Source organism: Arachis ipaensis, chromosome B01 (genome assembly GCF_000816755.2).
Source record: "Arachis ipaensis cultivar K30076 chromosome B01, Araip1.1, whole genome shotgun sequence".
NCBI lineage: Eukaryota > Viridiplantae > Streptophyta > Magnoliopsida > Fabales > Fabaceae > Arachis > Arachis ipaensis.
Window position 1 is genome coordinate 12,736,666 of NC_029785.2, and position 18,577 is coordinate 12,755,242.

At 39.7% G+C, this 18,577-nt stretch overlaps 1 protein-coding gene across 1 annotated transcript; it reads left to right on the top strand.

The window, feature by feature from the left end:
• On the top strand, window positions 1,131–2,188 carry LOC107646572 (serine/threonine-protein phosphatase 7 long form homolog). Its single transcript, XM_016350752.1, has 2 exons — window positions 1,131–1,181; window positions 1,421–2,188. Exons 1-2 carry the CDS (start codon window positions 1,131–1,133, stop codon window positions 2,186–2,188), a joined length of 819 nt encoding a protein of 272 aa, XP_016206238.1.

Here is an 18,577-nt window from a genome sequence, read left to right on the forward strand (position 1 = left end):
GAGGAATGATTTGTGAAGGAAGAAGGGATGGGTGTGGTTTGTGTGGGAGAGAGGGTGGTGAAGCTCGTGAGCATGGGTGTCGTCTCTACATTGTAGAGCGGTTACAGTTACATGTTTAGAAGAGAGTCATATTCCACGGAATGATTCCCTTCCCCCGGTTTAGCTGCAGGGGGCCAGGGGCAGTGCCATCTCCATGACCATCCTTGTGCTGTAACTGTAAGTGTAAGTACGGGCAAATCTATCCATTATCTTATATAAATGTATTATATAAATTTTTTAAGCGTATAAATAATTTTTGTTTATTATGTGGTCTTCACTATCTAGGTTTGAAAACAGCTTTTTTTATGAAGGTTGTTAAAGGAAGTTCACAGTTCTATGAACTTTTTAGGAAGATGAATTTAAACGATTCACAACTATGAGCATTACATGTGGCTTTTTTATTTAAATAAAATTTTTGGCTCTCTATATTACTTGATTCCCCTAAATGATTTTCGAGAACGTGATTCCTCTAAATCATACCATATATAAATTGTCCTAGGCTCGTGTGTTTTAATTAATATATAAATTATTGTGCCTTGGAATGATTTATGCATGAATTACATAACTGAAAAAGGTATAAATCGTCCCAACCCCCTGTATGTTACTAAACACAAGTAAATCGTCCTAAGCTAAGATGGTTAATGTCTTTTACCCTAAAACCCTCTACTCTGGCACGATTTACGTGCAGCTTCATAACCTTCTACCCCTAGCACGATTTACGTGCAAATCGGATCCCCACAATACCCTAGCACGATTTACGTGCATATATACACCCCTCAATACCCTAGGACGAATCATGTATTACCCCAACTCTAATTACCTTCCCACGAGTAATGACTCATTCGAGAGACCCCCATTAGCGGCGAGGAGCTTGCTTGAGTGGAGGAGAGCCACGGCCAAAAAGTGAAGGAAGGGTGTAGTGGCGGAAAGTTAGTGGTGGTGGAGGGTTGCTTAGGCGACAGAAGGGGTGGCTTCCGGTGCATGGCGGTGAGGGTGGCCCACGGCGGAGGATTGAGCTGATAAGGGCGGCGGTGGAAGGTTGGTTTGGCGGCGGTGGGGGGCGGTGCAAAATGGCGAGGAACGAAGGTGACATGTATCGATTGAACAACATCGCGCACGTGGCAGGTTTTATCGACGAAGAGGTTAGTGGTTAATTTGGTTTACAATTGATATAGTCAATGACGTTGATGTGTTTAGTTATAATAATGTGATTTTTGAAAAAAAGAAACTTGTTGTGTTAGAAATTTGTAAAAACTTAGGCTTAACGTGCTTAGGATTGGTATGGTTCTTGTTTGGTTTATGGGTGAGTTTGATTTCTGGAACATATTTTTGGTTGTTATGCGGTGTTGAGTTGTGACTGTGTTTGTTATTCTGTTATCAGCTAACCCGATGTGTACGGAGAATCTGTAGGCAACAGAAGATGATATTGCATGACCGTATTATGCCTTACCTAGATAGCACCGGATTGCTACATGTTGCTAGGCTGAATGATTATTGGTTTAAGCTGGATGAGCCACTGATTAGTTCCTTCGTTGAGCGATGGCGTCCAGAGACTCACACTTTCCACATGCCATTTGGAGAGTGCACTGTTACTTTACAGGATGTGGCATATCAGTTCGGCCTCCCTGTTGATGGATTTCCAGTTAGTGGTTGTCTTAGTGACTTTGAGCAGTTGATGGAGGGTGGAAAGCCTGCGTGGCAGTGGTTTAAAGAGCTATTCGGTGAGCTTCCTCCTGAGGACTGTATCGATGAGTTCACCGTGTCGTATGGCTGGTTTCAAAACAGGTTCAGAGTCATGCCGACTGATGCTACAGAGGCAACGGTACAGGTCTATGCGTGTGATTACATCATGATGTTGTTGTCCACGATACTTTTTGGCGACAAGTCCGGTGCCAGAGTTCACTTACGCTGGCTCCCGTATGTTGCGGATCTTGACGGACTCGGCAAGTATAGCTGGGATTCAGCCACGTTGTCTTGGTTATATAGGTGTCTCTATAGAGTTGCCAATCAGAATGTGAAGAACTTAGTTGGGCCACTAGCGTTGCTACAGTCCTGGATATTTTGGAGGTTTCCCACATTCAGGCCGAGAGGGTTTGATGTCATAGAGATGGGAGTATGTTCGAGTTTCCATCTTGTGCATTCGCCATGAGTAAGGTATCCCTGTACTTGCTATAGAGATGGGTACCATCAATCGATATAAGTGGCTTGCAATATTTGAACGCCTCAACGCATGGCGAAAACGTCCAAAACAATCGATGAAAAAATACCATCGAGCCATCAACCGTATTACCAGACCTTACAGGTGAAGTACGCAATACTGCAATACTGCCCGACATGTACATCTGAACCCCGATTATCCACCTCGAAATCAGGTTGTAAGATTCCTCCCAATCACCATAAATTTGTACAATCGCCTTTTACTTAGCCATCCACACCTTCTGGTAGCTGGGTTTGAATCCATATTTCGTTGAGACCGCATTGTGCAATACTTTCCCCGAGATTGCTGCATCCACCATGACTAGCGACAGAATTGACGCACAGATCACATGATAATCAAGTTGCCTGTGGTCGGTGGACAGGTTGGTTGCAAGGCATGTGTGAGGCCCATTGTACTTTCGGACTTCCTAGTATCCTTTCCGTTGTCGCATAGTCACGCGTGTCAGCCAATTACACTCATTCCCAAACTAGACGCACTTCCCATGATACTTCAACTTGTCGGAGTCAAACACCTTATACTCAACACCACGACGAATATTATAATAACTCTTCACCATCAACACTGGCTCCTTCTTACTCTGAAACCGCTGCCCGATCTCAAACTCCTCTGCACCATGCATGACATGCTCGTCTCTGTCAATAGTAGACATTTGTCGACCTGGAAATGCTGGTTGATTCATCGCCTCAAGATCCAATGTAGAGAAGTGTGGAGGGTACTATTGTGTCTGAGAACTTGATTGCCCTTGCGATCTCCCAACTGATCTTGTGTCATCCTCACCGTCAGATTCATCACCAATAACGGGTGGTTTCGAATCTGACTCATCATCGCCCATGGCTTCAGCAAGTGGATCCCTATCTCTGACCTCCATGAATGTGGTTTCACCATCCAATACCGGTCCCCTCTGATTGCCACTGCAAGCTCCCCCAAGGTACGCACATCACCCAAGTCATCTCCATTATCGGCATGAATAGGTAGATCGGCTGCAAATGACGGTGATGAAATGTGGGTGGTGATGTCATGACGGGTTGGAATGGCACTATAAGCACCATCTACCCCGACGGTGGGTAGATTTGGGGCAGATCCACCGGAGCTACCCTCCACATCAGCCGTTCTTGTAAACAAATCTATAGTCCCCAAATCTGGAAATCTGGATTGACTGTGAAATATAACACGAATGTCGTCATCGCTTAGCATCTCATATTTTCCAAACTTCACATAACCTTGCCCGAGTGAGATAGGGATCCGAAAAAATATTTGCTTCACAAGCTTTTTACTGCACTGACCTAATTTTTGTAATATGCTATTTCGTAAATCCTCCAAACTAGTTGATGGATTTATGAACACTCCAACATGTTTTTTACTACTGAACGTTACACCCTCACTTGTGTTTTCATCGATTTTTTTCCAGTGATGAACTAACAAAAACACACTCTCAGCCATCTTCCCAAAACCCTCAGCTGAATTATGGCTCGATACAGATCGTCCTCTTGTATTTATAGCCTCTATCAGCACATAAATCGTTCCATGGTTACAGGTATTGTATTTATGCACGTAAATCGTCCTAGACTAACATGCCTTATCATAGTAACACAACTCGTCCTAGGGTATTGAAGGATAAAAAGTTGCACGTAAATTGTACTAGGGTATTGTGGGGATCTGATTTGCACGTAAATCATGCTAGGGGATAGAGGGTTATGAAGCTCCACGTAAATCATGCCAGGGTAGAGGGTTTTAGGGTAAAAGGCATTAACCATCATAGCCTAGGACGATTTACTTGTGTTTAGTAACACACAGGGAGTTGAGACGATTTATGCCTTTTTCAGCTATGCAATTCATGCATAAATCGTCCCAGGGCACAATGATTTATATATTGATTAAAACACACGAGTTTAGGACGATTTATATATTATATGGTTTAGGAAAATCACGTTCTCGAAAACCATTTAGGGGAATCATGTAATATAGAGAGCCAAAAAATTTATTTAAATAAAGGTTTAATTATTCTGTTGGTCCCTATACTTTTTTCCTTTTAATTGGGTCCCTGCACTAATTGTTTTTTCAATTAGGTCCCTCTTAGCAGTAATTGGCTTAATTTTATAGGGACCCAACTAAAAAAAAAATATTGGTGCAGGGACCCAAATAAAAAGAAAAAAAATATAGGGACCCAATTAAAAAAAAATTTTAGTGCAACGATTCAATTAAAAGGAAAAAAAGTATAGGGACTTAATTAAAAATTTTACAAAACTATAGGGACCAACAGAGTAATTAAACCTTAAATAAAAAAGCCCATTACATCTTTTTCAATTTTATTGAATGGTAATTCGAGCAAATCTTTTCTCCCTACAAGAAGATTAAGACAAAGGGATTCTTTATCCCCCTTACTTTTTTATCCTTTCTATAAAGATTTTATCAAATATTCTACATAAAGTTTTAAACAGCAGACTAATACAAGAGGTTAAAATAGCAAAAAATAGTCCAAAGATTTATCATTTTTTTTTGCAGACAATAACATCTTTTTTATTAGAAGATTAAATCGGACAGTACAAACAGTTAAGAAAGCTATATTTTTCTACCAAAATGCATCAAAATAAAGAATTAATCTGGAGAAATCCGAGTTATCTTTTAACTGAACATACTTACTATAGAGAGATGATCATTTAGGATTGGCTAGTGATTAAGACTGTAGAAAGACACTCTAAGTATCTTGGGCTGCCGACTTTTGTAGGTAGATCCAAGAAGCGGGTTTTTTACTATATCCAAGAGCAAGTTGAAAAAAATTCAAATGGTGGAAAAACAGTTATTGTCCAAAGCAAGAAAAGAAATGTTGATCAATGAGTGGCTCAAGCAATACTTACGTACATTAATGGATGCTTTCGACTACCCTCTAGACTATGCTATAACATTGGAATCATGATAGACAAATTTTACTAGAGAGCAAAGAATGAAAAAAGAAATTTTCACTAAGTGAAATAGGACTAGCTATGCGTTCCGGAGCAAAATAAAAGCTTAGGACTCAGGGATACTGAGGCTTTCAATATGGCCCTCTTAGCAAAACAAGGCTAGAGATTAATGAAGAATACAGAATGCTTGGTAGTTAAAATCATTAGAAGCAAGCACTACAATAGGAAAAATTACCTAAACTCATACTTAGTATTCGCACCAAGCCATAGTTGGAGGAGTATTTAACAAGCAAAAAGAGTTTTGGAAAGGGATAAATATTGAAAAGTTGAAAACAAGAGAAATGTCAAAATATGAAAAAATCCACGGTTACCAAAGCAAAATTGTTTCAAGTCCTGGAGCTCCCATCCTCCCAAAATTCAGTTAGAGCCAAACTTAATAGTATCAAATCTTATGCATATAGGTGGAAGAAGTTGGAATGCATAGTTAATTAGGCATATCTTCCTACCTTTTGAAGCTTAATAGATAATGAAAATTTTAATATCCAAAATAGAACAACTAGACAAATTTATTTTGAAAAAAAGCAGGAGATGACAATTTTAGAATCAAGCTAGTCTATCGTAATATCTGTTAAGGCAAAAGTGTTACGTTTGTATATTGGCAAGTACATCAAATCACTCCAAGTAATACCAAGGTGAGTGAATATTGTTCCCACAAGGATAACGGATTGAATCAAGTAATATCTAATTGAATCTCTAATTAGATTGATCAAACATTGGCAAGAGAATTATGAATCTTGAAGTAGAGCAAAGAACAGTGAAAAATATTGTTGATTGTGAATGAGAGAATGCTTAGAAACTTTGGAGAAATAATTAAGAATATGAATGTTAAAGGCTTCGAAGATATTTAATCTTAGAAAGAGCAATACTTGTGTTTTCTTACTTTGACTCATGCAAAAATCTTTTCACAAAAAATCATTTATAATTAAATTTTAATTACTTAGCAATCTAATTTCTCTTAACTTAATTAATCGTCAATTTCTTGGTCAACTAGTTAAGAGAAGAGGTTAAGAACAGTTTCGATTTAAAGCTACACAACTTTCAAAATACTATTCCTAGTCAAGTTGAATATTATGAGAAAGAATTTCAAGTTAATTCCAATATTGAATTTTCCAAAGCAATAACAGAATCCAAGACAAAATTAGAATATTTTCCAATACTTCTAACCATTAAAAATGAAGAACGAAACTCAATTTTGAAAAAGTAAAAAAATATGAATCAAAATAAAAAAAATATTTGCATTATTAATTCATAAAATCAAATAGAGCTCCTAACCTTTAACAAGAGAAGGTTTAGAAAACAACCTAAAACTAAAGAGTTTCTTAATTCGTAGACTCTTAAAATTAATGCATCGATATGAACCTTGTTCACTTATTCATATTCTAACTTCCTAACAATTTGAAATTCAAAAACTAATCTTATTTCCTACACATCCGAAGGATAAGATAACTATTTATTCAAATTCAAATCTAATATACACTAGGACAGAAGCCAACCGGTTACTCAGCAAAAAATCCAAGATGGTTTACAGACAGACAGTAAAGGCAGATGCAAAGATTCCCACCCATTTTTCACAATGATCCTCGACGAGATTATTCCAAAAATTCTACCACCACACTAACATGGATGCATACGATGGATCCAATATCCTATGGATAACTGGTTAAAGCGCGACCAACACTACCAAAGACACTTGAAACACCTCTTTCACAGCACTAACCTTCTCATTGTCTTACTATACAATGAGGTATGCTAACAGTGTAATGACCGAATTTCTAGTCTGTCATGACCAAGGCTAGCAGCTAGGCACTACTATTTAACTGACCTTAGGGACTCACGACTATAATATATTTATTTAGATATGAGCCTGTAACATTTATTGAGGTTGCAAGTTAATTTAATATATCGGGACAATTATAAGTTAAGCAGATAATACAAGGAACAGATAATCATATAAAAGTATAGTTTTATGTTACATATGTGTCCGAGGGCTTTGTTTACCACATGCTCATAGTTCATTCATAGTAGCTTATTTAGGAATATTTACAGACTCTATTATTTATATTAACAGGCCCTGACTCACAAGAGCCACCTTAGACTGGGACCCACTCTAATGTGTGTATATATATATATATCACAAAAACTAGTCCTCTAAAAAGTCTATACAGTGCAAGGACAAAGACCTCGACTACTACTATTACTGCTGCTGCTGTTGCTGTTGCTGCTGATGTTGATGCTGGTACGGGTCAAAGATAACTAAAAGCTGAAGAGACATGCTATTGGGAGAAGAGTCACTCGGACGTGCCCATGATGTTGCTGCTCCTCGCATCCTCAGCAGAATCCTCCTCTCCTGTCTCGAGAGAACTGGTTTACAGGTCTATCATTCTCTGATCAATCCTTGTCTCTGAGCTATACTCCAATGAAGGTGTGGACCTAGTGCTCTTGGGATCCTTGGTCCGTCAAACTCTGCCCAAGGATCGTTGACTGGCTCAGCTACAAAGGGATGGTGGTGGAGCAGCGGGCATAGATATATCGAGGACTACTTGATCCTAATTGGAGTCAAGCCATGGTGGGTAGTGGCCACCTGGGTAAATCAATTATCGGGAACTCCAATATGGGCTCCACCATCTTTAGAGGATGAGATGGGAATAGATACTGGCCTCTACCAGGGTGCAGCTCGAAGAGAGGCATGTTATATGGCATGTCCAGGTTGAACTCTTGACTAAGTAGAGGATGGGAGAAGGGACGATCAGGAAGGTAGTAGAGACGCATATGCGGACTTTCCCAAAATACCGCGCCTCCCATTGCGGAATCCACGTAGTGGCCGTAGGTAGGATACTCAAAGAAAAGAATGACAGTCCCCATCTGCGGATGTGGAAGGAAAGGGGGTGAGAACCTAAGATTCCTGTTCCGAGGGTTACCTGAAACTGTAGGTCGATCTCAGACGAGATCTTCTGTGCTGGTCGGCGATGAGGCGTCCGATTTGTGGATGGTGGTTGGAGCCGCCGTATCCGACTTGTTGGACTTGTTGATGATGTTGATCCTTCGTCACCGGAGGGTGGAGGGTAACTGCAAGGGACTCCGATGCTTAAGTTAGCAAGGGTATTAAGCAGGTTTTTAGTAGAATCAGAGTATGAGTTATACCTGGGTGCTCCAGTGTATTTATAATGGTGAGGAGTGACCTTCTTGGAGATAAGATAGCTATCTTATCTTATGTTATCTTATCTTTGAGTGAGGTCATCTTATCTTCAAGGGAACCGCCCTTATCTCTGTAGGCTTGGACTGCCTTTGGATTTGGGTCGTGTTCCTCTGTTTGGGCCCTGTTTGGGCTTTTCCTAGTAATTTGGTCGAGCTCTTTGAAAAGAGGTCGGATGGTCCTGACCTGAAGAGGTCGGTCGACTTGTCGTTAAACATCCCGGGTCGGACAGCTCGACCCAGGGTATGAACAGTGCCCTTGCTCGAGCTCGGTCTTTCTTTTGAAGTTGAGTTTTTTCGATCTCTTTTGGAGAAGCCGGACTCGAGCATTCTTTTGTTGAGTCTGTTTGTGGAACTTCATTTAAGTAGCTTTAAATGTGGAACGTTTCTCCTTGTAGCGCGCGTTTTGCACTTTCTTGGGAACGTGCGAGGGTTTTAAAAACCCATTAACTCCCCCCATTCGCCGTTTCCTTTTCTCATTTTGAATTTTCACAAAGCCTTTCGCTTCCTATTTCCTTTCTCCTTGCTTACTGCAACTTCTCTTTTCTCCTTACTTCCTCTGTTGTTGTTCTTTCGTGTTTTCTTCTTCTTTTCTCGAGAAGGCGATTGTTGGCGTGGCTTCGTTTGTTGTTTCAGACTCTGGACTGCTTTGCCATTCCTTCTTCGCTTGCAGGTTGGTTTCCTGTCTTCTTTTATGTCATCTCTTTTTATAGTTTTGTTTGTCTTTTGTGAAAGTTTGAATATTTTCTTTGCTTGTTGTGTCTGATCGTTTCTACTACGTACGCTGTTTTAGGGCTTCTTTAATTGGTAGGTTCCTTCGTTTTTCTTGGTAGTTGACATATTTAGGGTTTTGAAATGTTGTTACTGCTTTCGTTTGTGTCATCACATTTGAGGTTTTGGGATCATAAACTGTTTGATTCTTTGAAAAAAGATTGCGCCTTTGATGATTTCATCATGTTGATAGCTTTCTTTACTGATAGACTTTGTAGAAGATAACATTTTTCTGATGGCTTGCTTTGATTTCCTTCTCGTGTTGTTGCTTTTTTGGAAGGGGATTACTTTTCTTTGTTGAGAGTTTTGTTTGGATGTAGCCTTGTAGACTTTTTTTCGAGTCTTTACTCTATCCCTGCCTCCAAAGGATGCCCCTGAACCTTAGTGTGCGTCTTAGGGTTTTTCTTTTACTGTTTGTGTTGCTCTTAGTCATGTTTGTCCGAGCTGACTTCTTTTGTCCGAGCTGTTTTGGTTAGTAATCCAATTTCTTTTTTGGCTGTAGGACTAGTTGACCATGTCTTCTCACAAAAATATTGTCGAGATGTCTTCCAAGGTTCCTGAGGGTATGTCCGATTGGCTGGACTCTCTCGTCCTGCTGTGTGTTTCTCTAGCTGACTCTGAATTCTATGCGGAACTTAGAAAATATCATCGAATCTGTAGTAGTATGGATCAAGAGAACAACTATGAATTGGTAGCACCTGATTCTGATGAAAGGGTTTGCTTCCCTGTTCCGACCTAGGGGGAGCGTCCCTTCTTTTATGTGTACGACTTCTTTTTTAGCCAGATGAACATCACCCTTCCTTTCACCCCTTTTGAGACCGACCTGTTGTGGTCGTATAACATAGCTCCATCTCAGCTTCATCTGAACTCGTGGGGATTTATCAAAATTTTTCAATTGCTTTGTCAAGAATTTGATGTTAAACCTTCTCAAACCCTCTTTTTGTACCTCTTTGTGTTGACCAAGCCTGGGACCGCCAAAAAGAAAGCTTCTTGGATTTCTTTTAGATCTGCCCAAGGACACAAAGTTTTTTCCATGTATGATGAGTCTTTCAGGTATTTTAAGAATTACTTTTTTAAGGTCCGAGCTATTGAAGGAGCTCGACCTTTCTTTTTGGATGAGAATGGCGAGCCCAGCTTTCCTTTAGAATGGCGAAGGAATGTAGTGGTGTCTAGGTACACCTGGGAGATGTTGGACGGAGTTGAGCAAGCTTTTGTAACTATGTTAGAAGAAAACTGGGGGCAGCCTCCCCATCTTGATACTAAGAAATTTTTAGGAGATCCTTTACTTCTCCGAAGTGAACTGGGTAGGGGTCGACTTCCTTGATATTTGTCATATTTGTTTTATTCTTTTTGAGCTCATTTTTTTGTTCCAGTTTATAACTTGATTTCTTGTGTATTTTCAGAGATGATTAAAAATAACGAATCTATGAAGGCCTTTAAGAGGGCGAGGAAGGCTACAGCAGCGCAGCACATCTCGGGTAAAGTTGCTGGGGAAGGATCTTCCCATATTCCTCCCAAGAAGCCTGTTTTGAATACTGCTGGGCCAAGGAAGATGATACCTACGCCTCAGGTCCGATTAGTTGATCCCCCCAGACTTCTGCTGCTACATCTTCTCCCACTGGCGGACCTCTTCCTAAAAGACAAAGGACTGTTGAGCCCTTCAATCTAGATGCCCCTGACTTTGATGCCGTTGGGTTTGTCGACCAGCAGATTGCTCCTTATGGTGTTATTCCTACTGACGATGTCTCTTTTCTTCGTCATTTGGATTTCATTACTCGGAGCAGCATCAAAATGGCACATATGAGAGTAGCTTTATATCGAACTGCCCATGATCTTCCTATCCACGCAACGAAGGCCTTTATGGAGGAGACCAAATCAGAGTTCGATCGGATGAAGGATTTGAAGGAAGAGCTCGAGGTGAAAGTGGCTAAGTTGGAGAAAGAGTTGGCGGGGGAGAAGACTCGGGCTATTGCTTTGGCGGCTTCTGCCAAGTTGTCTGAAGATATGGCATTGAAGCATAAGGAGAGCTATATCACGACTTATAGGGAGATGATGGGTCTTAGGGAGGATTTGGAGTCTACTCGAGCTGATTACGCCGAGCTCCAGGGTCATCTTATAGGCAGTGTAAATGTTGCTTATGAGAATTTGAAGGATCAAGTTTGAGTTCTTGCGCCCGAGCTTGACCTCACTCTTTTTAGCCTGGACAACATTGTAAAAGATGGTAAGATTGTCCTAGATGACCCTGATGATGATGATGATGTCGACCCTCATCCTGTAACTTCTGCAAAAGTCTCCGTTGCCCTGCCTCCTTCAACTCTGGCAACTGAAGTCGGCCAACCTGAGTCTGATCCCGATGTCCAGATCCTGAACCGGGATTACGGGACGGTAGATGCGGTATTGTGCGGTATTTTACAACCACACTTACTAACCGGCAAGTGCACCAGGTCGTACCAAGTAATACCTTACGTGAGTAAGAGTCGATCCCACGAGGATTGATGGACTAAGCAACAATAGTGTTTGATAGGCTTAGTTAGACAAACGAAAATTGGTATTGAGATGCAGTATAAAAGAGATTAAACAATATAAAAAATATTGAAGAAGGGCAAGTAATTAAGTTGGGAATAATATATGGAGAAGATAGTTAAGGTTTCAGAGTTATCTATTTTTCCGGATTAACTTTTCTTACTAACTAATTTAATTATGCAGTATTTAATTTATGGCAAACTGTATGTGACTAGACCCTAATTCCTTAGACCTTCCTAGTCTCCCCTAAAATTCATTAACTGCCAATTCCTTGGTCAATTAATTCCAATTAGAAGCTGCATGATCAAATTCCAGTTTATATTCCACAAGAATCCTAATTATCCAAAAATAAGGGAATTATATGTCACGTATCCCGTTAAATAGAAACAATTAGAAATTCAGGATAATATGTTTTCAAGCTATTGTTCAAGTAAAGAGTTTTTCCAAGTTATACAAGAACTCAAATAGAAAGAGGGTCATACTTCCGTTCCACCCAAATTCATAAAATAAAGAGCGAAAATAATTCTTAAATTATAAATCCACACATAAATTAAAATAGTAAAAGCAATAAAATTAATCCATAGAAATAGACATAGCTCCTAACCTTAACAGTGGAGGTTTAGTTGCTCATGGAAAAGAGAAAATAAGGATTCCGGTAAAAATGTACCGAGTTCCCATCTGATGGCATCCCTTTTTATAACTAATCCTAATAAATTTAAAATCAGCAGAAACTCCATCAAATTCCGCCAAATGCTACCTAAAATAAACTGTATTGTACAAAACTCAAAATAGCATCCATAGTGGCTAAAATATAATTAATTCTTAATTAAATTCAACAATTTAGATGCAAATTCACTAGGAAAAGATAGACAATATGCTCACGCATCACAACACCAAACTTAAACTGTTGCTTGTCCTCAAGCAACCAAAACTAATATAAGCTTAGGATGTGAATTTGCATGAGAATGAGAGTTCGATTAAGCTCATGTCTCTTCTTATAGTGGGGTTTACAACTGCAATCCTGAACAGTTTTGGCATCTCATTTTATCCCTTGAAGTTCAGAATGATTGGCATCCATAGGAACTCAGAATTCAGATAGTGTTATTGACTCTCCTAGTTCAGTATGTTGATTCTTGAACACAGCTACTTTATGAGTCTTGGCTGTGACCCTAAGCATTTTGTTTTCCAGCATTACCACCAGATACATAAATGCCACAGACACATAGCTGGGTGAACCTTTTCAGATTGTGACTCAGCTTTGCTAGAGTCCCCAGTTAGAGGTGCCCAGAGTTCTTAAGCACACTCTTTTTGCTTTGGACCATGAATTTAACCGCTCAGTCTCAAGCTTTTCACTTGACACATTCACGCCACAAGCACATGGTTAGGGACAGCTTGATTTAGCCGCTTAGGCCAGGATTTTATTCCTTTGGGCCCTCCTATCCATTAATACTCAAAGCCTTGGATCTTTTTTTTTTTTTGCCTTTTAGTTTAAAGGGTTATTGGCTTTTTCTACTTGCTTTTTCTTTTTCTTGTTTTTTTTTTCGCAAGCTTTGTGTTTTTCACTGCTTTTTCTTGCTTCAAGAATCAATTTTATGATTTTTCAGATTATCAATAACATTTTTCTTTCTTTTTCATCATTCTTTCAAGAGCCAACAATTTTAACATTCATAAACTTCACTATCAAAAATTATGCACTGTTCATGTCATGCTTTAAGAATCACAGAAAATACGACCACATTTAAGTAAATCCGACTATTTTTAAAATTAACTCAATTTCTCAAGCAATACATCACTTCTTTTTCTTTTATTTTTAGATTCAAGTTCAGTGAGTGGTACATGAAACATCTTTTTTCAGCATTAAGGCAATTAAATGAAAATTAAACTAGTCTTAGGATTCTAACTAATAAAGGATCATGCAACAAACAAAGAAAAATAACAGGAAACTGGAACATAATATAGAAAAGAGGGAAGGAATAAAAATGAAAGGAACTCAACCACCTTAATTATCCTAGCGGTCGTTTTATTCTTCAGGTTGTGTTCCTCCGTGAAGATGATTCGCCTCCCTTTGGTGCCATAAGAATAGACAGAAAACCTATAAGCGAAGCGTCAACACCAAACTTAAAGGTTTGCTTGTCCTCAAGCAAAGAGGAACTGAAATTAGAAAAGACAAATATTAAAATGAAAGAAAAAATAAAAGGATAAGAGAATAAGAGAGAAGTAGGATTGGGAGAGAGAGAGAAAGAAAACTGGGCGGCGCAAGCGACGCGTTCGCGTCAATGACGCGATCGCGTACGTCGCAGAACTTCCTTAATGACGCGTCAGCGTCAGGCACGCGTACGCGTGGATGGCCATGTATGCAACTGACGCGAACGCGTTAGTCACGTGTCCGCGTGACCAAATTTGTGCTTTTAGCACACTTCTTGCCCCAAGCTGGCACAACTCTCTGCCCAAACGCTCTTTTACGTCGAATTTGTAGGTCACGCGATCGCGTCGGTGTCGCGTCGGTGACGCGACCGCGTGAATGACGAAAATCACAAACGACGCGAACGCGTGAGGTAAGCGATCGCGTGGGATCGTTTGTGCGAAAGGCTCCATTCTGGCGCCACTCCCACGCAACTCTCTGTAACTTTTTATTTTTTCTCGCACCCCTAATTTCATTGACCTTTGTGGCTAATTGACCCATTTGAATTTCCAGGTTCTTGATGGATGCTCTGGTTTCTTGTCTAAAACCTATCAATATTGCTTCCAAATCATTGTTATGTTGGAAACCGCCCTGAGAACTATTGTTGACGTTCTGATGTCTTTGAGGTTGGTCCAAAAAAGGTACGGTATAAAGGGGAGGGGGGAATGTAAACTAAAAGGAACAGAGAAAAAGATAACGTAAACGAAAGGGAAAATAAAAAAAATAAACGTAAAGAGAAGAAAAAAGAAAAAATATAATCGTAAAAAAAATGCAAAAAAAAATAAAATTAATAATAATAAAAAAAATTATCTAATCTAAGCAATCAAACAACGAGTAGTTGTTAATCACAATCAATCCCCGGCAACGGCGCAAAAAACTTGGTGCGGTATTTTACAACCACACTTACTAACCGGCAAGTGCACCGGGTCGTACCAAGTAATACCTTACGTGAGTAAGAGTCGATCCCACGAGGATTGATGGACTAAGCAACAATAGTGTTTGATAGACTTAGTTAGACAAACAAAAATTGGTATTGAGATGCAGTATAAAAGAGATTAAACAATATAAAAAATATTAAAGAAGGGCAAGTAATTAAGTTGGGAATAATATATGGAGAAGATAGTTAAGGTTTCAGAGTTATCTATTTTTCCGGATTAACTTTTCTTACTAACTAATTTAATTATGCAGGATTTAATTTATGGCAAACTGTATGTGACTAGACCCTATTTCCTTAGACCTTCCTAGTCTCCCCTAAAATTCATTAACTGCCAATTCCTTGGTCAATTAATTCCAATTAGAGGGTGATAATCAATTTCTAGTTTATATGCCACAAAAACACTAATTATCCAAGAGGTAAAAGGATTATATGTCACGTATCCTATTAAATTCAGATAATTAAAATTTAGGAGAAATAGTTTTCAAGCTGTTGTTCCGGTAAAGAGCTTTTCCAAGTTTTACAAGAACTCAAATAGAAAGAGGGTCATACTTCCGTTCCACCCAAATTCATAAAATAAAGAGCGAAAACAATTCTTAGATTATAAATCCACACATAAATTAAAATAGTAAAAGCAATAAAATTAATCCATAGAAATAGACAGAGCTCCTAACCTTAACAGTGGAGGTTTAGTTGCTCATGGAAAAGAGAAAATAAGGATTCCGGTAAAAATGTACCGAGTTCCCATCTGATGGCATCCCTTTTTATAACTAATCCTAATAAATTTAAAATCTAATATTTAAAATTAAACTTAAAATAATATCTTTTCCTAATTGAAGATTTGAATTTAAATTTGAATTAATTAACAGATCTTCAGTTGATGGGTGGGGACCACTTATTTTGTCCATTCTGCAGCTTCTAATCTGTATTTTCGGGGCTGAAAATTGAGTTAAAACAGCCCAGAAATTGCACCCAGTATAGGAGGCACCACAATACTTTTTCCATAAAGATCCGCAGTAGGGGCAGAATAAGAGCCAAGCACTCTCCTCTGTTCATCATCCCCATTCGGATTTACCACATTGGCATTAGCATTATTATTTGCCATAGTGGATTCTGCAGTTTTGCAAAGTCTTGCTTGTTGTAAACGTCGCCTGAAAGTTCTCTCAGGTTCAGGATCAAAGTCTAAGAGATGTTCTTTGTCTCTGTTCCTGCGCATACACAAGCAGAAAACAAGAAAAAATTGGACTCTCTACGTCAGAGTGCAGAGAAGTCCCTATGAGGTAACCTGTGTAAAATAATAAAATAAAACTACTAAATAAATAAATAAATAAATTCGAAAATTTAAAAGAAAAAAAAAACAGAAAAATAAAATTAACTGGGTAACACCAAACTTAAGAGGAACTGAAATTAGAAAAGACAAATATTAAAATGAAAGAAAAAATAAAAGGATAAGAGAATAAGAGAGAAGTAGGATTGGGAGAGAGAGAGAAAGAAAACTGGGCGGCGCAAGCGACGCGTTCGCGTCAATGACGCGATCGCGTACGTCGCAGAACTTCCTTAATAACGCGTCAGCGTCAGGCACGCGTCCGCGTGGATGGCCATGTATGCAACTGACGTGAACGCATTAGTCACGTGTCCGCGTGACCAAATTTGTGCTTTTAGCACACTTCTTGCCCCAAGCTGGCACAACTCTCTGCCCAAACGCTCTTTTACGTCGAATTTGTAGGTCACGCGATCGCGTCGGTGACACGACCGCGTGAATGACGAAAATCACAAACGACGCGAACACGTGGGATCGTTTGTGCGAAACGCTCCATTCTGGCGCCACTCCCGCGCAACTCTCTGTAAATTTTTATTTTTTCTCGCACCCCTAGATGACGCGTTCACGTCAGCGACGCTGGCGCGTCGGGTGATTTTTTTTTTTTTGAAATATAGCTTGAGGTGTTCGGTTCCTGGAAGAACATAGCTGCATGATCAGAAAATTAGTAAGAACTCAAAAAAATAAAATAAAATAACTAAGAAAACTACTACTACGAAAAATAGCTAAGGATACGAATTTATCGGGTTGCCTCTCGACAAACGCTTCTTTATCGTCACTAGCTTGACGGGCAGCTCCTCTAAGGAGGAGGGTCATAGGGGCTCAGCTCTTCACCCCTTACTTTGAACTTCTTTCCTGTGCTCTCATGAATCAACTCAACATGCTCTAGAGACAGGATCCTATTCACTGTTTGTGGTAGGACTGGACTTCTAGTGAATACCACTTTCATCCCATGTGAGAAGTCTTCAGTGGGAATCGGATTTGGAATTGTGTTACCAGGAAGGCTATTAGTGGTCCTCTGATCAATTTCATTGACCTTTGTGGCTAATTGACCCATTTGAATTTCCAGGTTCTTGATGGATGTTCTGGTTTCCTGTCTAAAACCTATCAATATTGCTTCCAAATCATTGTTATGTTGGAAACCGCCCTGAGAACTATTGTTGACGTTCTGAGGTCTTTGAGGTTGGTCCCTCCACCCAAAGTTTGGGTGATTTCTCCATCCCGGGTTGTATGTCTTAGAATATGGATCATTGTTGGGATTCCTAGGGCCACTCCCCATGTAATTGACCTGTTCATAAGAAGGTTGAGCATAATCATGATTATCATTTTGAACAAAATTACCTGCTATGTCATAGGAGATTTCTTGGGGTGGATTTTGAGTGTTGATAGCTGAGACTTGCATGCCACCCATCTGTTGAGTAAGTAGATTTATCTGCTGAGACATAAGCTTGTTTTGAGCAAGAAGAGCATTAACAGCTTCCACTTCCAACACGCCTCTCTTCTGAGGGGTCTCAGAATTCACAGGATTCCTGTTATATGAGTATAAATATTGGTTGCTTGCAACCAATTCAATCAGCTCAATAGTCTCCTCTGGTGTCTTCTTCTTGTGTAGTGAACCGCCTGCAGAAGTGTCTAGGCTCATCTTGGACATCTCACCCAAGCCTTCATAGAAGATATCTAGTTGGGTCCATTTGGAGAACATGTCTGGAGGGCATTGCCTAGTTAGTAGCTTGTATCTCTCCCAGGCTTCATAAAGGGTTTCACCCTCCTTCTGTCTGAAGGTCTGAACCTCCAACCTAAGCTTAGTCAGCTTCTTTGGTGGGAAAAATTTAGTGAGAAACTCTGTAACAACCTTTTCCCAAGTATTCAGACTCTCCTTTGGTTGTGAATCTAGCCATAGCTTTGCTTTATCCCTCAGAGCAAACGGGAAAAGCATGAGTCTGTACACCTCTGGGTTCACTCCATTTGTCTTCACAGTATCACATATCTGCAGAAAATCAGAGATAAATTGATTTGTGTCTTCGTGAGAAAGACCATGATACTGGCAATTTTGTTGCACCAGGGTGACCAATTGTGGCTTCAACTCAAAGTTGTTTGCAGTTATAGGAGGCACCACAATACTTTTTCCATAAAGATCCGCAGTAGGGGCAGAATAAGAGCCAAGCACTCTCCTCTGTTCATCATCCCCATTCGGATGTACCGAGTTCCCATCTGATGGCATCCCTTTTTATAACTAATCCTAATAAATTTAAAATCTAGCATGCACCTCTCTTCTTCACCTGTTGAATGTACATCTTTGAAGACATGAAAGACCAGTTGCTCATTATGCACTCTAAGCAATAATTCACCCATTTCTACATCAATCAGAGCTCTGCCAGTGGCTAGAAATGGTCTTCCTAGAATTATAGAGGCATTCTCATCCTCCCCTGTGTCAAGAATT